The sequence below is a fragment of the Plectrocnemia conspersa genome, unplaced genomic scaffold, assembly GCF_051122295.1.
Source record: "Plectrocnemia conspersa isolate PC_06_02 unplaced genomic scaffold, ASM5112229v1 ptg000001l, whole genome shotgun sequence".
Lineage (NCBI taxonomy): Eukaryota > Metazoa > Arthropoda > Insecta > Trichoptera > Polycentropodidae > Plectrocnemia > Plectrocnemia conspersa.
The window spans coordinates 9,147,657-9,170,491 of NW_028277165.1; the positions used below are offsets into that span (position 1 = coordinate 9,147,657).

The 22,835-nt window shown below is 33.3% G+C and overlaps 2 protein-coding genes and 1 long non-coding RNA gene across 9 annotated transcripts; 2 read left to right on the forward strand and 1 right to left on the reverse strand.

The window, feature by feature from the left end:
• Positions 1–567: 567 nt before the first annotated feature.
• Positions 568–3,592, forward strand: LOC148238726 (uncharacterized). 7 transcript variants are annotated; one of them, XR_015812640.1, is made up of 5 exons: positions 568–2,081; positions 2,299–2,363; positions 2,424–2,499; positions 2,560–2,601; positions 2,720–3,592. It is a non-coding gene; the product is annotated as an uncharacterized LOC148238726 (long non-coding RNA). The 7 variants fall into 7 exon arrangements; XR_015812642.1 differs by having other exon boundaries at positions 568–790; XR_015812639.1 differs by having other exon boundaries at positions 568–611.
• Positions 3,593–6,796: 3,204 nt separating this feature from the next.
• On the forward strand, positions 6,797–16,226 carry brun (trafficking protein particle complex subunit brun). Its single transcript, XM_088186341.1, has 16 exons — positions 6,797–7,039; positions 7,114–7,204; positions 7,684–7,920; positions 9,359–9,660; positions 9,723–9,899; positions 9,957–10,559; positions 10,619–10,783; positions 10,846–11,006; positions 11,326–12,063; positions 12,123–12,433; positions 12,501–12,582; positions 12,648–12,772; positions 15,002–15,171; positions 15,231–15,428; positions 15,487–15,694; positions 15,755–16,226. The coding sequence occupies exons 1-16, from the start codon at positions 6,850–6,852 to the stop codon at positions 15,984–15,986; spliced, it is 3,990 nt and encodes a 1,329-aa protein (XP_088042467.1). The 5' UTR covers positions 6,797–6,849; the 3' UTR covers positions 15,987–16,226.
• A 1,080-nt stretch (positions 16,227–17,306) lies between these two features.
• Pif1 (Pif1 DNA helicase) lies at positions 17,307–21,913 on the reverse strand. The gene is made up of 3 exons (XM_088186353.1): positions 21,089–21,913; positions 18,533–18,693; positions 17,307–18,471 (listed from the first exon to the last, which is right to left on the reverse strand). The coding sequence occupies exons 1-3, from the start codon at positions 21,804–21,806 to the stop codon at positions 17,446–17,448; spliced, it is 1,905 nt and encodes a 634-aa protein (XP_088042479.1). The 5' UTR covers positions 21,807–21,913; the 3' UTR covers positions 17,307–17,445.
• Positions 21,914–22,835: the final 922 nt, after the last annotated feature.

A 22,835-nucleotide genomic window follows, 5' to 3' on the forward strand; every position in this document is an offset into this window, starting at 1 on the left:
CGCATGCGCGTCTCAATATTCGCTCCTTAGATTGCAACAATATTAATGAGGAAGACGTGCGGTTTCAACAATACGGCGCAATACGCCACATGTATTAGGTGACGTCAACTGGCCGCCAAGATCATGCAATTTAAGCCCAAAACGTTGAAGCGTCTAAAAACCAACATCCGCCAAATTATGGCCAAGTTACCGCCTGAAAGTTGGGGAGCCAGTCCACCACAAGCTGGAAGTCTGTCATTCTAGTGTGGGAGAGTAACATGGGCTCATTTGAAGGAGCAAGGGACTCTTTGGGGTAGGCAGCAGAGTACAGTGTCGACACCCTTATGAAGGTGCTTGTGTCCGACGTCAAAGGGCAAAAATCAATAAATTTCATTAAATTTGTGTCTTTTTAAATCCGAAAACTGAAGTTGAATTGCCCTTTATTGTAATTTACTTTTTATTTTATTAATTGTATTAGAAATTGTTAAATTTTTGTATTTAAGACACTGTTGTAATTTATTCAGTATTATTTATTATTTCTATGAAGCACTCATGCTCGAAAATTCATCGTATTTGGACCAAACAGCTGCTGTCAACTTGTCGTTGAGATACAATGGCGTTTATCAAAACCGGTATAATCAATTTTTACACTTTGTATTTGAGAAACGAGGATCTTCGTTTCGCGACGCTTATCGGTTAAAAGCGGAAGACGAGGACGTAACTGTTTTTGTACTGCGATGTTGGAATTTCGATCGTTAAACGTTTTGAAATTTACATCTTGTTCGGGGAGAACAAAGGACAAATTGATATGGTACCTAAGAAAAAAGTTTAAGAAATTTTTGTTCAAAATCCATCTTTGAAATTTTTGTCCAAAAATTAAAAATTGCTCCGGGGGCTAAAGAAAAGTCACTTCCAAAATTTTTGTTGAAAGGTCGATTTTTTTTTGAGGAGGAGAAATTGTAAAAAAAGGTCATTTTGAAAACTTTTGTTCAAGAAACTTTGAGGAGTACACCTGATCACCTTACTAAACGGTGATCCGCGGATTAACTTGAATATATTTGCAATTTATTAAAATGTTTTAATTTTCGCCCTATTATGGTAATTAATAAAGCCTTACTTGTTACAAGTGTGTGCTGAGATTTCGAGAATAGATGAATATTCCTACGATCTTGGTGGAAATATTCTGGCTAAAGAAACATTCACTAAAGATCTCGGAATTACTTTTAAAAGCAAGTGAAGGTTCTTTCAATTCAAACGACGTCCGCGAATAATCAAAGATGCTCGGCTTTGTTACGAGAAACGCGTTACACTTTGATGATCCGTCAGTTATTCGTGTCCACTATGATACTTTAGTTCGCAGTATTCTAGAATTGAAATCTATAATTTGGAATCCCCGACTAACCAAATACTCCCTCTTAATCGAAAGAGTTCAGAAAAGGTTCTTGAGGTAACTTTATATGAGGATATTTGGTTATAATCCGTTCTTGTATTCTAACGTCTTTCTTTGGTATTCGATACGCTGAGTTCTCACAAAAAGTTGTATTTTACTAAACATTCTTCAAACTACCGAAGGATACTGTTAACAATCCAACTATTCTAGATGAATTCTAGTTTTGGGTTCCAGAACGTCTTCGAGAGTCACAATGCTGGCTCGCCAATGACTGTTGCTATCCAGCTCCCTAAATTAAGATAAAATCCGCACCGCCGATGTCTGTATTGACACAGATTTGACTTGTTGATATGTTTGTTTATTTGGAATATCTCATAAATGCAATAATGATGTTAGCACCTAGATTGTCGGGAGACTAATTTCAACCAACAAGTGTTTTTTTGTCTGCACAGACACTAAAAATTAAATTAAAAAAAACTAAATACACATCTATAACAGTCCTGGTATACAGTTTGATCAAGTGTGGGTTTAATAGTCCTTGAAGTCTAAAACGTTAGCGATCTGTTGTCATAAATATTTACTATTTAAAGCTGGAAAATGATTTTTTACTACAAGAAGTAAATAAATTTAAGAAAAATGTATCTATTGGAAAATGGATTGACGACATAAAAAATAATTGGACTATTTATTATATGAAGAAAACGTGGATTTGGTAATTTTTTTGTTTCAAAATTTTTGGACTATTTGTGTTTTTATTTAGCTGCCTGCCCCACCCATAATCAGTGTTAATATTTTTATTTTTTACTGGCCGCAATTAATAATTTTTGTTTAAAGACTAATATAACTTCTCCAATGACATATTGAAACTTTGAATATTGTTGTCTAGTTAATTGGATATTCTCTAAAAGTATTAAAATTTATTTTTGCAGAACCGGACGTGGAAATGGATGAAGGAACGTTTGCTTCCGTTGACGTGATTCAATGTAAAGTCGAGGTAATGAAACCTAATATGTTACATTGGTAACACATGTAATCTTAAATATATTTTTTCTAGTTTATAAAATGCGAATTCGATAGCAGCGAAGATACACGACAAAGTATAAACGACGTTGATGACATGCTTGAAATCGGTTAGATTTTAAAAGCATTTTATTACTTTTCAATAAATTAAAATTATTATTTAATTTCAGATGTGCACGATGTTAAAGATGTACTTACGGCGAATACTATCGGTAATGACATTTTACCTTACCAAATTTACAATGCTAACAAAGTAATAATCAAATAGATTTAAATTTTTTTGTATTTCAATATTTACAACTTATCAAACGAGTACAATTTTAATTTTAGAAACCAGATGAGGAAAAACATACCAAAGTTCAACATATCAATGGCAATTCTTATAAACATGAGTGTGGCAAATGTGGAAAAGAATATAAACATAGAAGATATCTTAAACAACATATGCTAACTCATAAAGATGTTTGTGAATTTGAATGTGCAACATGTAAAAAAACATTTAAATGTAAACAGTATTTAAAAATACATGAGACAACTCATAGCGATGTTCGTGACTTTAAATGTGAAAACTGTGGAAAAGCATTCAATACTAAATACAATCTTTCACGACATTTAAAAATTCATAGAGTTATTTGTGAATTTGAATGTGAAACATGTGGAAAAGCATTTAAAATTAAAGAAAGACTCTCAGAGCATATCAAAACGCATAGAGATGTTCGTGACTATGAATGTGATAATTGTGGAAAAACGTTCAAAAATAAAACCCAACTTTCACGACATATTCAATCCCATATCAATAAACGTAATAAATCCCAGCTTTTACGACATATTCAAGTACATAGCAATGTACGTGACTTTTAATGTGAAAAATGTGGAAAAGTATTCATAGCTCGACACAATATTTTAAGATAATAAATTCATTATAATGTTCTTGACTTTAAATGTGATAAATGTGGAAAAAATTTAAAAATAAAATTCATCTTGCATAACATATTCAAACTCATAGCAATGTTTTTAACATTGAATGTAAAAAACGTTAAAAAGTATTCAATTATAAGACGACACTTTCAAACATGCAAATACATATTGTTGTGAATTACTAAAAACTAAAAATGTTGAAAAGCATTCAAGTATGAAATCACCGCAAACGATGGAGCTGCACTAGAAGTATATATAATTTGTCGATAGACACAAAAAAGAAAAGAGAGACATATACATATATTCAAAGAAATAGCAGATAATTTCTGAACTGATCTTCAGCAGTTTTATTAATATATATATATATATCATAATATTTGTGCAACAAAAAATGTATAAATAAGAATAAGTAGTTTTTCATATTTTAAAAAATATTATAATTGTGAAAGGCAAAAGTGAGTGTTCCTTTATAAAATTAATTATATTCTTGCTTGTAATTTTTTACTAAGGAATAAAATTATATTAGATATTTTTAATTATACATCATAGCGTTACAAATATATAATAATAATTTGGATCAATAACTTAATAACAATGAGAGATACATTTTAAATATACAAAGTCTCTAATTCTATCTCAAACACTTTTGAGTTATTTGGCAATACGGCGAGATATGTATGTTTTTATATTTAAAAAGATTTTTTTAGATGATAGACAACATGATTTATATAGTTTGGTTTTAAAATGTAGTTGCTTGTTTGGCCGCTTCATTAAAAATTCTAGGATGTTACTTAAAAGCCTAGTTACCTTCAAGTTATACCATAAATATTTGATAAGTTGTAAATATAATTAAAATTACATTTTCTCATTTTAAAATTATCAAGATGGGAAATTTTAATAACTACAAATAAAAAATCAACATGCTTTTATTAGTATTACCTGTGTATCATGCAGCATGCAGCTTCCAAAAAATAAATTACATATGGAATTGCTAAATTATGTGTATTTTTTTATCCTTCATTCAATTTGTGTCAAAACAAATCATATTTCTGCTTTATAGGTTCACGCTTGATTTTCATATAAAGTTTATTTATGATAAAAAATGTTCTGTTTAAGAATTAAATAGACTTAGAAGAGTTAGGTAGGAAAAGAAATATGTTGAATATATTATTGATTTTTATCATAATAGATTTAAAAACAGAAGAATTTGAGTTTGCCATATCCGAAATTGAAACTCAAATCATGGTGCAAGTGAAAAAAATCAAAATAAAGATCCAAAACTTTAAATCAAAAGTATTAGGTAATATGCATAACATGAGTCACATGAAGAAAGAAAACGCTTCATCGAGATTGATGCCTGTTTTACGTTAGCGTTTGTACCCGGTAAACACAAAATCGAAATACTAAAAACGACCAATGACCCCCCCCCCCTTGGAAAAAGCTTAAATAACGTCCCTGTGGAAAAGTACTGAATTTTCAGCCTGCACATTGAAAAGCCTTACAATAAATCGATAGAGATGTTCGGTTACATCATACTTAAATAATATGTTGGTATTTACCACTTTTTATGATGATCTAGTCCGTGGTATACTAAAAGCTGGCTTCATTAAAGCACAGCGTTACACTATACTTTTTGTGGAAAGAGGAGATCGATCTTGAAATAATTGAAAATCTGTATTTATTGTTACCAGGAAGAATACAAGAATTTATTAATAATAAAGATGAAATTACGTCAAAATAATTTTGTTAAGATGTTATAAAAGTGTTTTATTCACATTGCTTTTTAGGAATAGAAGCAAAAAAGGTGTAGAGTTGGAGGCTCGCCATTATGCACTTGCTTGGACGACGAAAAAAATGCACCTTTCCCAGAATTGACGTATTTATACATTCCTAATTTTACAATACCCGTATATTTTACAGTATTAACGTAAAAAGAAAGTTAACGATTATAAGTATCTTTTTTAAACTTAAAAACGTGTAAAAAATCCATAAAAGTTGAAAAAATAATCAGAATACGTATAAGAACCGCCATGTCAACTTTCAATTAGCCACAGTTGTATGTAGCAAAACATTGTTGGCCATTTTCACAGACGTTAAGGCTAAAAGCAGAAAAAACAATTATGTTTTTGATCATCGCATCGGTATAATTGACAACTATCTATATAAATTATGTGCACATAGTAGAAATTGCCAAATCAACGATGAAATTTATAAATAAATAAATCAGGGCTGTGGAGTCAGAGTTGGAGTTATGGTATTTTGGGTCGGAGTCGCTCATTTTTCACGACTCCGACCATTTTTTTTAATTACGAAATTTATGAAATTTTAATTGCGTAATAATAAATGTGTATAGCGTATGCATATTAAACGTATAGAAGAACACCAAAAATACATGCCACAATAAAGCGAAGAGCTGGAAAGGAGGTGATTTTGGATCTAGCTACTAGATAGGGTAGTACATACTTAATGATTCAGCGACTTACTGAACTTAAATCTTACATCGAGGACATGGCCAACTCGAACGTGACTATGACTGCATTGCAATGGAAAGAAGTAGAGGAACTTGAAGTCTTACTTCGCTTACCTTATATCGTTACAAAAGTGTTGCAAGCAGAATACTTGACTTTTGGTAAATTTTTTCAATGAGTGGAAGAGAAATATTTTTCATTTGTCTAAAATTCAGAGTAATAAAAAAATAATCTGATGGAATAAAAATAACGTCATTTAAAAACATTCTATCGGCTGGAATTTATGTTGACGCCGTGGTTCGATCCATATTGACAGAAGAACAAATAAATAGAGCTAAGAACGCTCTGTTTGAATTAACCATTCATATAAAAGGCCTTCGAGTGGGAAACGAAACGACATCAGGCAGTTTTGATCAATCAATACTTGAATTATCATCATCTTCATTCGAAACCGCTGAATCTGAAGACGATTTTGAAACATAACTCAATGAACAAGAAGAAATAAAAGTTGAGTCCCAATATAGTAGACGAAGGAGACTCTGCTTCAAAATTTAAAAATAAATTTTACCATGCATTGGAAATGGTGGAAAAAATTGACCAAGCTTATAATTTAAGCGGTATCCAGAAATCGTGAAAGATTCAGCGTTGACCGTTAGAGCATTGCTGCCAAACCAAGTATCCGTAGAGCGATTATTTTCCGATCTTAAAATCATCAATTCTGATTTGACAGCTTCTACAAATACAGATTTAATAGAAGCAATGTTGTTTTTATGAATAAATTCAAATAAATAATTAATAAAGTTTGGTCTTGTTTTATTTTTATGACTATAACATGAAAAATTTGCCTATTTGCAATGGTAGGAAAACACCCTGATAAAATTAAATTTTTTTGAGTCGGAGTGGAGTCGTGTTGTTGATAAATATCGGAATCGGAGTCGGAGTTGTGTTTTTGAAAATAAATAAATAGCGATATTATGCAAATCAAATATTTTTTACAATGGCAGCACGGAACAGAACTGTCAGTGTCGGGTGACGTTTGCGTGTCAGTGAGATGTGTGCGGTCGGTTAAAGCGGATGCGTTCGTCCGTATCAGTGATGCTGTCAGGTGGGGGCGGCGAACCTGCGGCAGCGAAGCCCGATTGGGCTCAGCGCGCTCATCACCACTCGGCGCTACTGCTACTTGTCCGAGGGCTCGGCCCTCCGCTGCGCCCCTTCGCTAGACTATGGGACCGCATTCAGAGAGTAGATAATCTCAGGATCATCGGTAATATGACATTTATTATTTATATAACGAGTACGATTATTAACATATTATATATATATATATATATTGCAAAGATTCCAGCGGTCACACTAGAGAAATATGGGTTAGATACGTGAGAGATCATCCAGTGGAAAATAACGATTGGGGTGATTTTCAAACGCACAGGTGATTGTATTTCGTTATTTATTTTCCCAATTAAATTATAAAAAATCCAAGTATGTCAAATTGTGCAAGTAATTGATGAAATTGTCTTAGAAGTTTGTGCAGGTCTTAAAGAGCGATCCAAAAAATATTAGATTAAAAGTTTAAAAAATGTGTTTTTTTACATTTTTTGTTGTTGTTTATGTTGATAGAAGTTTTAATTCAATTGCCATAAAACTTGTTTTAAAAATAGATCTTGTAAATATCTCGGCTAAGCTCATTAGCCAGTCTGATTTGCGATCCTGTTTCAAAAGGGAGGCTAATAAATAATAAATTAATTCTATATTTTGCTGTATGAATAGACAATACACTTTCACGCAGTAATTGGATTTGGATTTTTGAATGAGAGTCTTAGGGTATTAATGATACATGAGATATCAGCATTCAAAAATACTATTTTTAGAAATACTGTATATTTATTGTATATCTTATATCATTTACAGGCGTCTACTTGGTTTAATAACATTAGGAAAATACAACAATCAAGTGGAACTGAATGAAATATGCCGCATACATGAATCATTGAAAGTTAAATATTCTAGTACTTTATATGATTCTCGTGCATTCTTCTATGGACCGGGAAAGCCTCATAGGGAAGGCAGTCCAATTGGAGAGGTTCCAGACATATTTGAGGAAGAAAAAGCACACAGTGAGATGAGTTCTTTACAACAAAGTGAAGGGTAAATATAATTAATATATTTTTTTTTTAGAGAACTACAAAACATTCTCTTTAAACTTTTCCAAATTATCTAGTTTAGAATGTTTGACAACATTTTATAACGTCACTAGTTTTATAAAAAAACAGACTTCAAAATCTATCCAGTCAATTATGAATCATGAAAATAACATTGTATAAAATTAGATTTAAATTTTTTACATATATGTATGTACATATTGCGACATAAAGTTACACAATTACAAAGTCAATTTGTCACTGTTTCACTAAGAATCGGCACTTATTGCAATCTACTCGGAGCAGCGGATTAAATTATTCTGATTATATTTTAGTTTGTCGATCCATTGGTGATCAGATTTTTGCGAACAGGAAATTTCCGGACACGAAATATTACAGACAAAATTTTTGCAGCTACTAGTCTTTCCGACAAAAATTATTTTTAATTGTTTACTTATTTTTTTTTATATATCGTTCATTTAGGTTAAACCACGTACCCGTTCCAGATGTTATGACCACTACCTGAAAAAAACCACACAAGAATGCAATGACAAAAATATGAATGTTTCGCTCTATTGTTGTAAATAGTATTTAGTTAATTGTTCACTATTGTAATTCACACAACACCAACGGCACTCAACATATTTTTAAACACACGGAATTTATTGTTATTTTTTTTGATTACTTTCATATATTAACACTAAATATATTTATGTATGTATATTACAATTACTTACATATTTATATACTTGATGTTTTGTTATATATATATATTTGTCCATCGTATGATATTTCTCGTAGTAAACTTTCATATGAAGATATGATTTTAAATTACGTTTTTAAACATCTCCTTTGTTTTTCTTGGCAGCACTGTAAATCAGACAGCTGTCAATAATCACGCGTGTTTAAAATGTCAAATGCAGAGACATCGCTTCAATTGTTTGCCAGTCAGTGATTGTTTTTTAAATATTTCAAAAAAAATACAAAGTCAAGAGCAATAAAATCGTGCCGTTGAAGTGGAAACGCTTGGTTACCTAGTATTCATAATAATACTTTTTAAAACAATATTACAACTTATAATAAGTGAGAATCAAATGAAGCACATCTTAACCGAATTTTGACCAATAAAAATTAAAAATTTTCCCTTCTCAGAAGTCAAAAATCAACGTCAAAATTATTAAAATTTTACTATGTAACCATCTTATTTATTATTATTATAATTATGAATTAACTTAATCTTACATATTAAGATTTAAGAAGATATTTAATAATTATAACTAAATTGTTATTAAAGTAAAAAAATCATGTTTTCCAAGTAACTATGAACTTTCTATAATGATATTAAAAAAGTAACAATATTTTTTTATAAACATCTTGTCCGGAATAATCACCGAACCAATCTATTATGTTAACGTGTAATAATAACATTTACTTTATTCATACAGATCAATGTCACTGCCGTCAGACATACACGACAGTTTATCGTCAAATAGCAGTTTTCCAAGATCGCCGTCGTCAGAACTGAATCAATCATTACAAGAACAAAATTATACCACACCATCAAACTTTAAAACGAGAGCAATATTTTACGATGAATCCGATCCTTGTGCCGATTTAGAACAACACTTGGCTGAGTTCATTAATTCGTTGTTTTGGGTATTGGAGTCTAAACGCTTAGAGAGATCTAGAGAGAAATTGGAAAAGGTCACGTTGATTTTGGCACCGTTTGAAAAAAAGGACATCATTGGTATGATCGATTATAATTTATAAATTAATATAGCATTGGTGTTATATTGCTGATTTTTATAGGTTTGGATATGGAATCTCGTACCAATAAAAAGAGAAGTATGGGACGTATGACTAAACATTTAGCGGACTTGACGTTACAAGCTGGTTTGGTGCCAGAGTGCTTGAGTTTGTATCATTCGGCAGCGGAAACTTTAAAATCGGTCAACGATTGGTTGTGGCTCGGAGCTGCATTTGAAGGTAGTTTTATTATGATTCAACTTTATCGCATAAATTTATTACTCATTCATGTTTCAGGTCTATGTTCGGCTTCAGCCATAATCTTATATCCGAACATCAGAATATCGTCTCCGTTGCATCGAAACGCTAGTCTCCAAGAATGTTCGCCTAGTAAAGTGCTTCATTATTCGAGCACAATGAGTCGTTCTAACTTACAAATGTCGCCGTCGAAGGTGGCACCAGTTTCTAGTCCGATCAGCTTGCACAGCGATCACACGCCGTCTTCTTCCGACAGTATCGAATCTTCGTCCAAGTTCTCGTTGACTGACAACGCTGAAAGCGACTCTTTAGCGTCTTCCAGCGACGTGGAATCTCACAATCAAAAGCATCACACTTCGGACAATCACCACAGACAGTCGCAAATAAACCATCAATACGTCTTATCCGGCGACGACATTGCGAAGAAGTACCGAGATGCCATTATCTATTATAGTAACTATAAGAACGCGGGTATCATTGAGACTGAAGCCATATTTAAAGCGGCCCGCATCAGCGTCGAGCAAAATAATAGCCTGCAAGCTGCAAACTTTTTGCAAAACGTCATCTTGATCAATCTGACGTTGAGCGAGCAGGAGAAAATACAACGATTTGATACATTATCGGAGATGTACAAAGAAATAGGTATGATAAATTGCTAATATAAGATTTTTATCATTATTTAAGTATGATTCACTTACTAGGATTCCTTCGTAAAGCTGCATTCTGCCAAAGATTGGCCGCTACCCGACAAGTCAGTCCGAACAATCCGAGCCCCGACTGGCAACGGTGCTATTATTTAATGTTACACAGTTTTCCCGGACACAAGCTTAGTCTAGATCCGAACCAAGTAGTTCAACACAAAATAGGTATTATCAGTTTATCATTTATATCTTATTGTGTTTTTTTTTAAACTTTGAATCATACTCAGGATGGCCTGCTTTGCAAATACAACTCTTACAAGAGCTGGTAGTATCTTCTCGGAGAATTGGTCATCCCGCATTAGCGACTAGACATATGACGTTTTTGCTACAGACAATGTGGCCGCATTTAACGACTCAAGAAAGAGGAGATCTAGCCAGACAATTACAGGTACGTTCACTAAGATAACATTACAGATACTTTGTAGTTTTTTTGCTACAAAGTTAAAATAACCTAATTTATATATCAACATCATTTTCAATTTCCCTCTTAGATAGAGTATGATACAGAACTATGTTTATTTATCTTAATTAGGGTGACCATACAGGGATGTATGGTCACCCTATAAATAAATCAAATAAAATACTATTTTTATTGATATAAAGAGATTAAATCATTGAAATAAGTTGAGGAGAATATATTAATTGAAACCACGTGGAATCCAAGAACCACTAGCGTAGTTGGGTAATTGATATCTTCTTTATTATAGGGACTATCAGCGCAATGTGAAGGTGGACCCGTCGCATTAGTGCTCGAAACCGGCGAAGTCATACCACCGGCCAACCTGACGCATATTCCGTCTTGTAGTAAATTCTTACCAAGACCGCCAGCACCGACGAGAGCGCCACGACCATTAGCCACTCCTCGTGATCCTTGTGGACCATTTTTATACACCCCCATACATTTTGGAAGTCTGGATCGAAAGCTAAAGAAGCCTACTGGTAAAATGGATTACTTGTGGGTTGAAAACGATACGTGTGAAGTTCAACTGAGATTAGTGAATCCGTTACCTTTCGAGTTGAAAGTATCAAACATGAGATTGTTGACTTCGGGTATAGTCTTCGAATCGATTCCAGAGACTGTTATACTACAACCTGAAACACCGACGATGGTAACGTTGCTCGGGACGCCTAAAGAATCTGGTCCTTTAGATATTGTTGGTTATTCTACGCATACGTTGGGCGTCAAGTCTAATTGTAGATTAAAAAATATGCCAGAACTATCAAAGTTGTATCATACTTATTCAATCGACGTGATTCCGAGCTTGCCTATAATCACATTAGAAACCACGCTTCCACCTTCGAATACATTCAGCAGTCTTCCAAACTATGAAAATGTGATTGCGTCCGGAATGGTCACATTGTACAACGGTCAGAGTACGGAATGTACGATTACAATCACAAACGTGAGCGAAGTACCAATAGATTTCATCGATGTGAATATACAGGTATGTGTTTTTGTGATGCTGTAAATAATCCCTGAATTTTGATCTATTGTTATTTTTAGACAACATTGGATAATCAACTGCAAGCAAAGATGTTCCTATGGTGCAACGAAGAGATTCAAGCCAATTTGCCAATCATTCCAAACAGTTCAATTAGTTTTGTTCTTAAACTTCACGCAGAAGCTGATTTCTTAGATATTGGGGGTTCGGGTGGAGACGCTCTCTTTCCAAACAGTCTTACAACGAACAGTGTGCCGTCTAGAGTGAGTTCTCCGACTCCAAATCAAACTCATAGTTCTCTACCGCATACCAATTCTTCGCTACCGCATACCAACACTTCGTTTCCAAGGAATCAACTTTCTGCTAGTTTTAGGTATATCAACTTCATTATTAATTAACATAAAATGTTTGAGTATATTAAAACAGTTTTTATTTCTTAGGTCTTCAAATTCTCATAGTACGGCTTGGTCAGCTCCGATTTCAGTCTTACCGCCTACTAAAGGTCGGCAAATAGATGCTCAGGTAAATATAATAGAAATAAATTTAGGATTCTAACTGGATTTAAATTTTATTTGTCTATCCTTCAGCTTGTAGTTCGTTATTCCGGAGGCGGTGGTAAAGAAACGTATTGTCGGCAAGGTACATTACATATTAACATGGAACTTCTTCCAAGTGTTTCTATCACACATTGGGATGTATTGCCGGCTGAAATGTGAGTTTTTTGCTCCCTTAGCACAAAATCAATACTAGATGATGTTTCCTTTTTATGATAACTTTTATGTGCTTATAATTTTTTGTCACAAATGTAAGATATGTAAAATTATACCCTAAATTCAGGTGTATTGTATCATTTTTTTATTGTTGATTTAATTTCTTAATATAAATCCATAGTTTATCAACATTTTACTTTGCCAAATTGATTTTTATCTAATTTAAAAATGAAAAATAATGAACACTAACCCTTTTTTGGGATTATTTTAAATTTTGAAATAAAAAAATTATAATTCATTAGTACTTTTTTAGATTTGTAAAGATATGTATTACATAATTAAATAGTTTTATTATAAAAAATTAGAATGGTTGAAACCCCCTGAAAAGTGTATACATAATGCATTAACCACTTTACACGCGGTCCCGCATGGGTGTGTAAATTTAGAAATGTCCATTACACGCGGTGTCGAGCCTTTGCGGGAATATGAAAATCCGATTTAAACGCAGTCCCACATATAAACGTGATTATATTTGTTATTATACTCGGCTTCCGAGCATATGCGGGACTCGTTCGGCATTTCGTTTTAAGTAAAAAAAGAAGGTCACTTTTTTTATTAGCTGTAGAAGTCATAAATCAGAAAAATACAAGGTGGTGTACAAAAAATACAATAAATTTATGCCCGCACTACACTCTCTGGAAGCTGGCCAAGGACGGAGAATATAGTGGGTTACTTCAGTCGAGTTCGGTTCTAAAATCTCTCGGAAGTTGTCCGAGGTTACCCAGAACGGGAGGTAAAGTGGGGGTAATTCAGTCGACTTGGCCAGCTTCGAGCGCTTCCGAACATTGTCGGCATTATTTCTGAGTCAAAAAGACCGAAGTCGGAGCTGCTCTTTCGAGCGCGAGCGGTGAGATACTTCCCCTTTCGCTTTCTCGCGTGTTAAATGACGACAATGAGAGAGATAATGATATGGTGTTTCGCAAACAGATAGAACGATTAACTAGGTTCAATTTCAGCATGCGCGTAGGCGTCCTATGGTTAACACGCATGTCGAGCGCTGCATCGTGGTCAAGTTATAATACCACATGCTTATCGGGGACTTCAACAGACTCTTACAGACATCTTTGAATATTTTAGGGCACCAAAAGGGATTAATTATATTTTTGGTAGTATATTCTTCTAATAGATATCGTTATTATATTTTTTTCATATAAAATTAAATAATTAAAAAATAATTAGTGGTACTTGATTTTGTTAAAAAAAATCGTTTCCAATATTCTTATGTATTTTCCTAGATCAGTTTATATAAATGTCACACTATAACGAATTCTTATTTAGAATCGATGGATAGTCACAGATGTGGTGTTCGTATTCTGAAGTATCATTTTTATGCCTTATGGCATTTTGCAAAAGCCGACAAAGATTTTGAATAAATTGAATATTTACGACTGAAAAGTTTTCATTGATATTGTATTGGGGAGTGCCCACACAAATTTTTTTAATTATCAGTGACGTAATTTTAATAATATGACAATTTAAAAATTGCGATTATTTGGCACTTTTTTCGATCGCGCGCAAATATGCAACACTGCAAAAAAAACACCCACATGTTAAGTGGTTAAACAAATGTGTACATTGATTTACTATATTGTGATGAATATCTCTGGAATGTTATAGCGTGGCGGCGTTTTGCCCGTCACAGAATACGTCTAGCGAAGTCAAAGGACAAACGGTAACGAAAACTTCGCTATATGGGGGAACGCTATAGAAGGGACTGCCGCATACGCAATAGGAAACTTCGCTATATCGGGGTTTACTGTACTATATACAGATCTTAGTTTTGCTTACAAAACTCAATAAGTATTTTCCTCGCGAGGTACCATTCAATGTTAAATTAAAAATACTTATTTAAAAATATTCACATAATTAGATGACCTGTACCTCTGTGTACATCACAGGAATTAAAAGGTTAAATCTTTACTTCATTTAATCTTTTCTTTGGCTATTATATAACATTTAATTTTTTTCTTATTATAGAGAACCATCTTCTTTTTTTTCTCTAGATACCTAGATAAATTCAACAACGACTAAGCATTCTAAACTGTTTTCTCTCATGGTAATGTGTCCAAAGAACTATAGTATCCTTCTCCAGAATCTTGTTTTGATTTTGTCTTTGTTTCAGAACCTCACTCTAAAGCGGAAGTGTAAATTAACTTATTTTGTATTTTCAGCCCTACTCAATTGTACTTAGTTTTGGACATTACAAATTTGACCGCTTTTGAGATGCGTTTAGATTATTCGGAAGGAAGAAAAATGCCATTGAATGGTGGAGAATCATGTAGAGTACCGGTGCCTCTTAACCGCTGTCCTTTAAACATGCCGATTCCAGTGCAAACTCAAGGTATCTAAATAATTTATACAAAAGTTTTAATAAGAATTAAACTATTAAAGAATTTACAGATAGAGACAACGAACCATATTCGCTATTGACAAACTCAGCAAATAGCATAGAACAATTGTGTTCGGAATACATAAGCAAGCAGGTCGATTTGAAGTGGCATATTTTACAGAACGAGATATCGGGAAAAGCTACAGTAAAAGGCATCACTTTATCGCAGGGAATGTTGGATATGGTCAGAATGTCGCCACTCAATTGGGGTACGTTGTTACTGTTATACAAATTAGATGAGCACCACTAATGTTAAATTAATTGCAGAAGTGAGCATCAACGAACAGTGCATTAAACCTCAAGAAGAGTATAATTGTACGGCCGGTGATTGTATATCGTTGGGTGTCGCCGTATCTAATCATTTCAGTAAACCTTTGAAGAAATTGAGTCTTTCAGTGAAGTTCTATCAAGATCATCAGAATGGAGTAAATAATTACCATCTCGATAATAGAGTAGCCACAGCCGGAACCAATAAGTATGAGCATTATATATATTGGATGGGGCTATATTGTTAAATTGTATATATTATTTTTAGAGTTTCGCTGCCCATCTTGGAGGAATCGGCTCGACTGTACCACGAATGTTCGGTGATATTCCTAACACCAGGTCAATACAAAATGGATATACAATGTTCAACTTCTGAGCCCGCCGAAGAAACCAATTGCTTGGATCAGAGTTTGGATTGTGCTCCGACTCAGTGCGCAATCGGAGAGGTCAATCACATTTGGAGATTCATACCTCCAGTGGCGATTAGCGTCGCTGATTAATTCTTAACTCTCTTTGTCTCTTAAAATACTCTGATGTAATAAAATACGCCTCGAAAGCTTTATTATATTTTTATTATATTATTATATAATTATTTGCATATTGTTAATTAATTACAAGTTCAATTTAACATAGATTTTATTATAATAATATTGTCGAATTAATATCACATCACATCTAAGTATGTTATTTTATTTTGTTGTTATATATGTCGGTATTAAAAATATATATTTTTAACTATACAGGATAACTTTTCTTAAGAAAATAATCACATTAAGAATATAGATATTATCATATTGATCAGACCAAAAATATTGATATGAGTAATAAATTAAATGTTGCTTTTTTGCCATATTTACATTTGTTTAAACATATCCTAAAACTAGACTTCTTTCACCATGATTTTAATATAAATTCGAGATCAAATCCAGTCTCATAATCTAATACGAAATAAAGATCAAATTTAATTACTTTTTATGTAAAAAATGCCAATAATTTGAGTGGTGCAATTAAAAAGTAAATAAGTATCAATATGACAAATATTAAATGAGCCTCACTAGCACAAAAGTTATTTAACACATTGAATACTGCAACTTATTTGCGATAATCGGGTCAAAAACTTTTTTATTAATTATAATTAAGTTTGGAATGCATTTTTTTTTATTCACAGCGGTAAAATCAGTAAAAGTCAAACTGCAGACTGCATACCAACAAAATTTAAAATAAATTTGTTGGGAGTCAATGACCTACTATAAAAAGGTCGAGACCATTTCAGTGGCAAAACTTTACAAGACCCTTAAAATAAGTTAGGGACTGATAAATGTGAATAACTGACAGATGGTGACTGGATGTCAGTAATAGAAAAGGAACTCAATGTTACAAAGATAGGATTAATTAAAAAATGTTGATTATTATGATTGCATTACTTTTTAGCATTTTATGAAATATAATAATTTTTAATGATTGATTGTGCTCAACTTTGATGAAACATAGTACATAGTAAATTAGTAAAGTTAAAAAATCATGATTATTACCTAGTACCAAAAAATATATTCAATATGTATTTTGATTAATAATAAAATATAATTAAAAGCGTTGATTATAAATAGTATGTTAAATTGAGTGCTGATAAACGATAAATATTTTTAAAAAAAAGTCGTACCTCAAAAATAAGATTTTTTCGATAAAATATAATTTGTCTTTGTGGCAAAAAAGTGCCAAATTGATGTAAATTTAAAGTTAATTATACTTAAATCTATCAACTGTTCCAATTTTCAAAAAATTATAAATAAAAATGTTTCAATCTCATTAATACATCCACGAAAAACTCTGGCTGTATCTGTAAAAATATTATAATATCTTTGTTCACAGAACATTCTGTAGCTTTTGAAACTATAAAAATATCAAAAATATAAAATTTGCGCTACTTAAAATACGATTAAAGTTGCCTATTCTCATTGACTAGCATATATTCATCAAAGGTTTGTTCAATAAACTTTTGCTTACCTTACCTCTAGCTTTCTCCAGTGCTTTATAACCATTGCTCTTCTTGTTGGTAATACTCCTTCCCAACGGTATGAGTTGGGTTTGCTGTAACCTCCGCCTGAACTTTTGATAAAACTCCAACACTATAGGATTAGCCCAGACTTGCTTTGAATCAAAATCCAACACTCTCAGGCATTCCAAGCTTTGGGCTCGACTCAACGCCACATAAGCCTGACCGGCCTCGAAAATCTTCGATAGAGACATCTCGACGCAATCTAGTGTCAATCCCTGTGACTTATGAATAGAAAATGCCCAAGCAAGATTCAAAGGAATCTGTTTTCTTGTCAACAAAGCGCCGCTTTGAGTTTTAACAACCCAACGCTCAGATTTAGCTATATATTCTTGAGAATTCTTGAAACGAACCACCGGTAATCCACTTTCAAAACGAACTATAACACCTCTAGCTCCATTTACTAAACCATTGGATAGATTTATGTTTTTTAACAGCATTACTTGAGCACCTTCTTTGAGAACTAATTTAGACGGAGCTATCGTACTCGAGTCTAGATGATTAGAAGCATAAGGCTCACTATCGTGAGCGTTGAATGTCTTCTCTTCGCCAGTCAACTGCTTTAATTTGGATTCGTTAATCTCATTAGAGTCATAAGTGTGAGAGCATAAGCGAGTCGCTAAAATACCATCGGATTCAATCTTCTGCTTAGCCGTTGCTAATAATTTGTCGGTTATTTCCTGAGTGACGCGTCCTATTCTAATGCTGTTCAAGATCGACACAAATTGTGGATCTTTTTGTCTATGCACGTTCTGCAGCTCGAAAGACAATGTGATGCATTTATTCCAAGCTTCCGTTTGAAAGCAGAATCGTTTCTCTTCTCTATTTTTCATGACTGGCGGCAGTTGAAGAAAATCGCCACATAAGATCAATTGGATACCGCCAAATGGTTTATCGTTTTTGCGAATGTGACGAGCCACTTGTTCTATTTTCTGAAATTATTTAATCGTGGTTAGAATGTGATTTTAAATTGTAAAGATGTCAGTGCATTACCTCAAAGTATTTGCCATCAATCATGGATATTTCGTCGATGATTAGATGCTTGCATTTTCGCCATTTTTGTGCTACGACTGATTTTGAAGCCATTTGGTAGCAACGCTCTAAAGTTGCTTCACCTCCGCCAATCCCGGCAAACGCATGCAAAGTTGTTCCTCCTGAAATTGAATAATGTCCTGCCTTATATAAAGTACTATATCTGCAAATCCAATCAATAAAATGTGGATTAATCATTATTATTAAAATAATGTCATCGGAGTATTAATAGCATCCTTAATTTCAGCAGTCAGTGGGTTATAATAGCTGATATAGGTAAAATTATATTTATTATGTAATTAACAATCTTTTCGGGTCAGAATTGGTCGGAATTTATAAATAATAATAATTTTGTCAGATGGTCAGAATCATTTTGTCGTTATTCCCGCTTCGTTCTTCGCTCTAAATATCTTCACGTCCTACATACAATTAAATAGATTCGTTGAGAGTTATTCAATGTTCTGATCAACGCTCGCTCTCACCTAACCTGTGTGACAGACAGTTTAGGTGCGAGCGAGATATTTTATAAGATATTTCTAAAATAAATAATTTATATTTATAAATGTAATATTTGTTTTAACTCGCATGATCGTCCTATATGTTTATTCTAATCCTGAATAATATAATTATGACCACTGTTAATAAAATTGTGACCGAGATTTCATTTTTATTGTGACCCAAAGTTGATTTAAATTCTGACCATTGTTTCATCTTTAATTTTACAACCTAAACGTGTGTACAAAAAGATTCAGAGAAAGACAAGAAGAAAAAGAAAGTGATCGTAACATGCGTATTAAGGAGCTGGATTATTTCTGTCTAACCAATGAATATGTCGACGTTGCAAAAACTTAAGAGCATATCTTTATTAGGAATATGCAATTTACGGAGTAATTCAATTTTTCTTTAGCATCTTAAATCACAAAGCGCCGTCCCTATTGTTAATATTTTTCATTCTTGTTTCGGTCCATTCATGTAACGATGAGTATATCATATCCGCTAATATCATAATGCAGATAACTCTTGTTTTGTTTTTTTTTGCAACAGATAATTCAATCCCAAATTACATTGTCTCTAATCATACATCGACTTTTTAAAATAGCCATCCTGAACCAATCTCAAGGACTGTCAAAGATCATTCCATTTTGAAAATCCCTATATTAGGTTCAAAACCTGGAATCAATCACCAGTATACTTCAATTTACTCAAAACATCAAACTATAACGACAGTTCACCTTGTGAAATAAATTATTATCAGTCAAATTCTCACAAGTGAAATTTACTGTTATTATTTGACAAAGATATAACAGTTTAGCAGCCATTAGAACCGATATTCACAGGTTCATTATTTATCAGTGAGTGAAATTTAACTTTCACTAATAAAATAATTTCTATTTCTGTTCAACTTTTTCAATTTTAAAAAATGTCTGTAATGAATATACAGTACTGACTTACATATATTGTACACGCAGATGTTTCTTTTACTTCACCGTGTGCTAAAGGGTTAGATTTGTTTTGATCATTTTATTATCTATCAGATCAATAAGAAAAAGAGTATACCCGCAAGAGTTCTTCAATTATATGTTTACACAAATGGAAGACAGAGGAATAATGAGAACAGTGTGTTGTCTGTTTGAAAGTACTGACTGCAGAATCTTTAAAAAAAAGTCAGTTGAAGAAGACTTGGATAATTTACACCCACGTTTATCTTCCATCGCGCGGGAATACTTTGTAAATTTCTGTTAAAAGATAAAGAGTGGACAACAACAACATTCATCATCAAAAGTTAGCTTTGAAGTGACTTGGTTGATTGCCCAAAACAAGAAACCATATACTATTGGTGACGATTTGACTAAACTTTGAAGAGTTAATGTGGGGTCAGAAAGAAGCCATATAACTAAATTGCCTGGAAAAAGTTTTGAAAAAAAGAATTTTTATTTTATCAGAAAATGTGAGGGAACAAGTTATTTCTTCAATAAAAGATTCAGCTTGATGCGACTACAGACGTCAGTAGTAATTCCCGGTTGATGGTATTTATTCGTTACAAAAGTTTACGTGCAATTGAAGATAAACTATTGTTCGTTCTCTTATTAAATGGATTTGGAATTAATGTCTACATGTAGACAGTTAGTAACTGTCTACAATCACTTAAATAACTCATGAATAATCGAATTAGATTATCAGAGCAACCCATGACAAATTTTGTCAAAAACTTTTCAGTATATACGTCTACTTGTATTTCCGCATTAAGAGATTTTATCACTATTTCGGTGAAAGACAGGTAAGTGATAGTGAAATTGATAAATTAGTGCAGAGGGCCCAAGAAAAACCCTTAAGGAACTCCCAAAGGAATGAAATATTCTTGAATAAAAGTACTTACAAATTAATTAAACGAATTGTTAATATTTTAAAAGTAATCGGAGAAAAAATTAGGACTTGTATAGAATGTAGATTTTGAGAAGTGTATGTATGGTTTTCTAACCTAGAATATAAATAGTTAGAGATGTTTATAAATATTACCGATGTGACAAGCAGCAACTCCGGTAGATGCCGTCGATACTGTAACATCCGGAGGAAGAGCGGCTATAATCTTCCTCAACAAAAAGCTCTTTCCAGTACCTGCTGATCCTGTGAAGAAAATATTCGATCCTTGCAAGCAAGCTTGCAAAATTTTGTTCTGCTCGTCGTTCAACACGGCTTCGGCTGATAGCGGAGATGGCGCGTATAACTTTTTAGCAGCCGGTGCCTTAGAATCGCCGTCTTTCATTTTGCGTTTTCCAGAAGGCGATGGAGTAGTAGCCGTGGCTTTGGACACTTTTGCCTTTGCGTTATGGATATCGGTCAAAGTCACGGGACTTATGTCTTCGAACGATTTGGGCTTCGAAGACAAGAGCCTGGTTCTGATGTCTACGTTCTTGATGTCTTTGTCGCCGGACAGTTTGATGAATACGGTTCGCAAGAACGTAACCAAGTCGGTCGGCGGGGCGTTCGATAGGAAGATAGTGCAGCCGGTGTTTTTAAAGACGATGCTCGCTTTGCCTTCGACCATGAATTTGTTGTGGACCGTTATATTCACCAAAGGCATTCGAATCGGCTGGCTCTTCTCTGGAGTCATCTGAACGATCACCTCTCTGTGCTCGTTTCTGACTAGGGCGAAACCCAATTTTTTGTGGACTTGTTTACTGCCACCTGTCCACTCGAGTGTAGCAGCGCAGAATAAACTAGGAGAAGATTCCATTTTCAAATTAACTTATAACAATAATGAACCAAAATGAGCAGAATCAATGAAAAAATAAGGACTAGGAAGGTGGGTGAAATCGGCCGCGCGCCAACTGATTCGTGAGTGTTGCTAGAATTAAAAATCTATTCAAATAGCTGTCACTTTGAAATTTAATAAATATTTAAAACTATTTTTTTAATGTTGCTATTGCCAGTTCAAAATTAAGCCATTATACTTTTCTATGTAATATAGGGATTTAGCGTCCTTTATTGGTTTAAGTTGGCATCTCAGTTTGACCCGCTTCGACCAAATTAAAAGTTAATTTTATTTTTAAATGACTTAAATACGAAAGCGAACACAAACAATACAATAGACCCCCTCAATAACACGGCAAATTGAATGAAAATTATGTCCTATCTTGATAGGGCATAGAATTTTGGTTTAATTTATTGATTATTGTGACGAAGACAAACGTTAAGGAATGATTCATAGAAACTGCACAATCAATTCGTTCTGGCTCTTGTTTCTTTTACCAAAGGGTTTAAAGGCCTTGCAAAAGTGACGATGGAATTTTGGTGGAGCGGAAGGCCAGCTCTGTCTATAGTCTATTTATTTTCAAGAGTCAGTGCGCAAGAACATTGTTTAACGCGTAATCATAACATGCTTTTAAATTTCTGCCCTGTGATTGGTCGTTCGCCGTAAGATCAATCGTTTCATTGAGAACGACCAATCACAAGGCAGAAATTTAAGAGCACATTTTGATTACGCGTTAAACAATGTTCTTGCGCACTGACTCTTGAAAATAAATATACTATAGGTATACGAATTTTACAGAGATACATAAAGTCTAAGACGACAAAATCGACCCTAGAATTCGCACAATTTCAATTTCACCGGGTGTTTTTACAAAAATAAAATATAGCTAAATAAATTGTAATTTTACATATCCTTTTTTTTATTTTGAGTTTGAGAATCGTTTGCATATGCTTAGAGCTGGTCCTAATGTCACATATAAGGATTGTCCACATTTCAATTGATATATTTCGT

Excerpts from the sequence above, each read along its gene's own strand:
- brun (XM_088186341.1), top strand. The coding sequence starts at position 6,850 with ATGCGTTCGTCCGTATCAGTGATGCTGTCAGGTGGGGGCGGCGAACCT. Across the intron at positions 7,040-7,113 it reads AGATAATCTCAGGATCATCG|ATTCCAGCGGTCACACTAGA; the intron begins GTAATATGACAT and ends TATATTGCAAAG. Across the intron at positions 7,921-9,358 it reads TCTTTACAACAAAGTGAAGG|ATCAATGTCACTGCCGTCAG; the intron begins GTAAATATAATT and ends TTATTCATACAG.
- Pif1 (XM_088186353.1), bottom strand. The coding sequence starts at position 21,806 with ATGGAATCTTCTCCTAGTTTATTCTGCGCTGCTACACTCGAGTGGACA. Across the intron at positions 18,694-21,088 it reads AGTTGCTGCTTGTCACATCG|GAGGAACAACTTTGCATGCG; the intron begins GTAATATTTATA and ends ATTCAATTTCAG. Across the intron at positions 18,472-18,532 it reads TTGATGGCAAATACTTTGAG|AAAATAGAACAAGTGGCTCG; the intron begins GTAATGCACTGA and ends AAATAATTTCAG.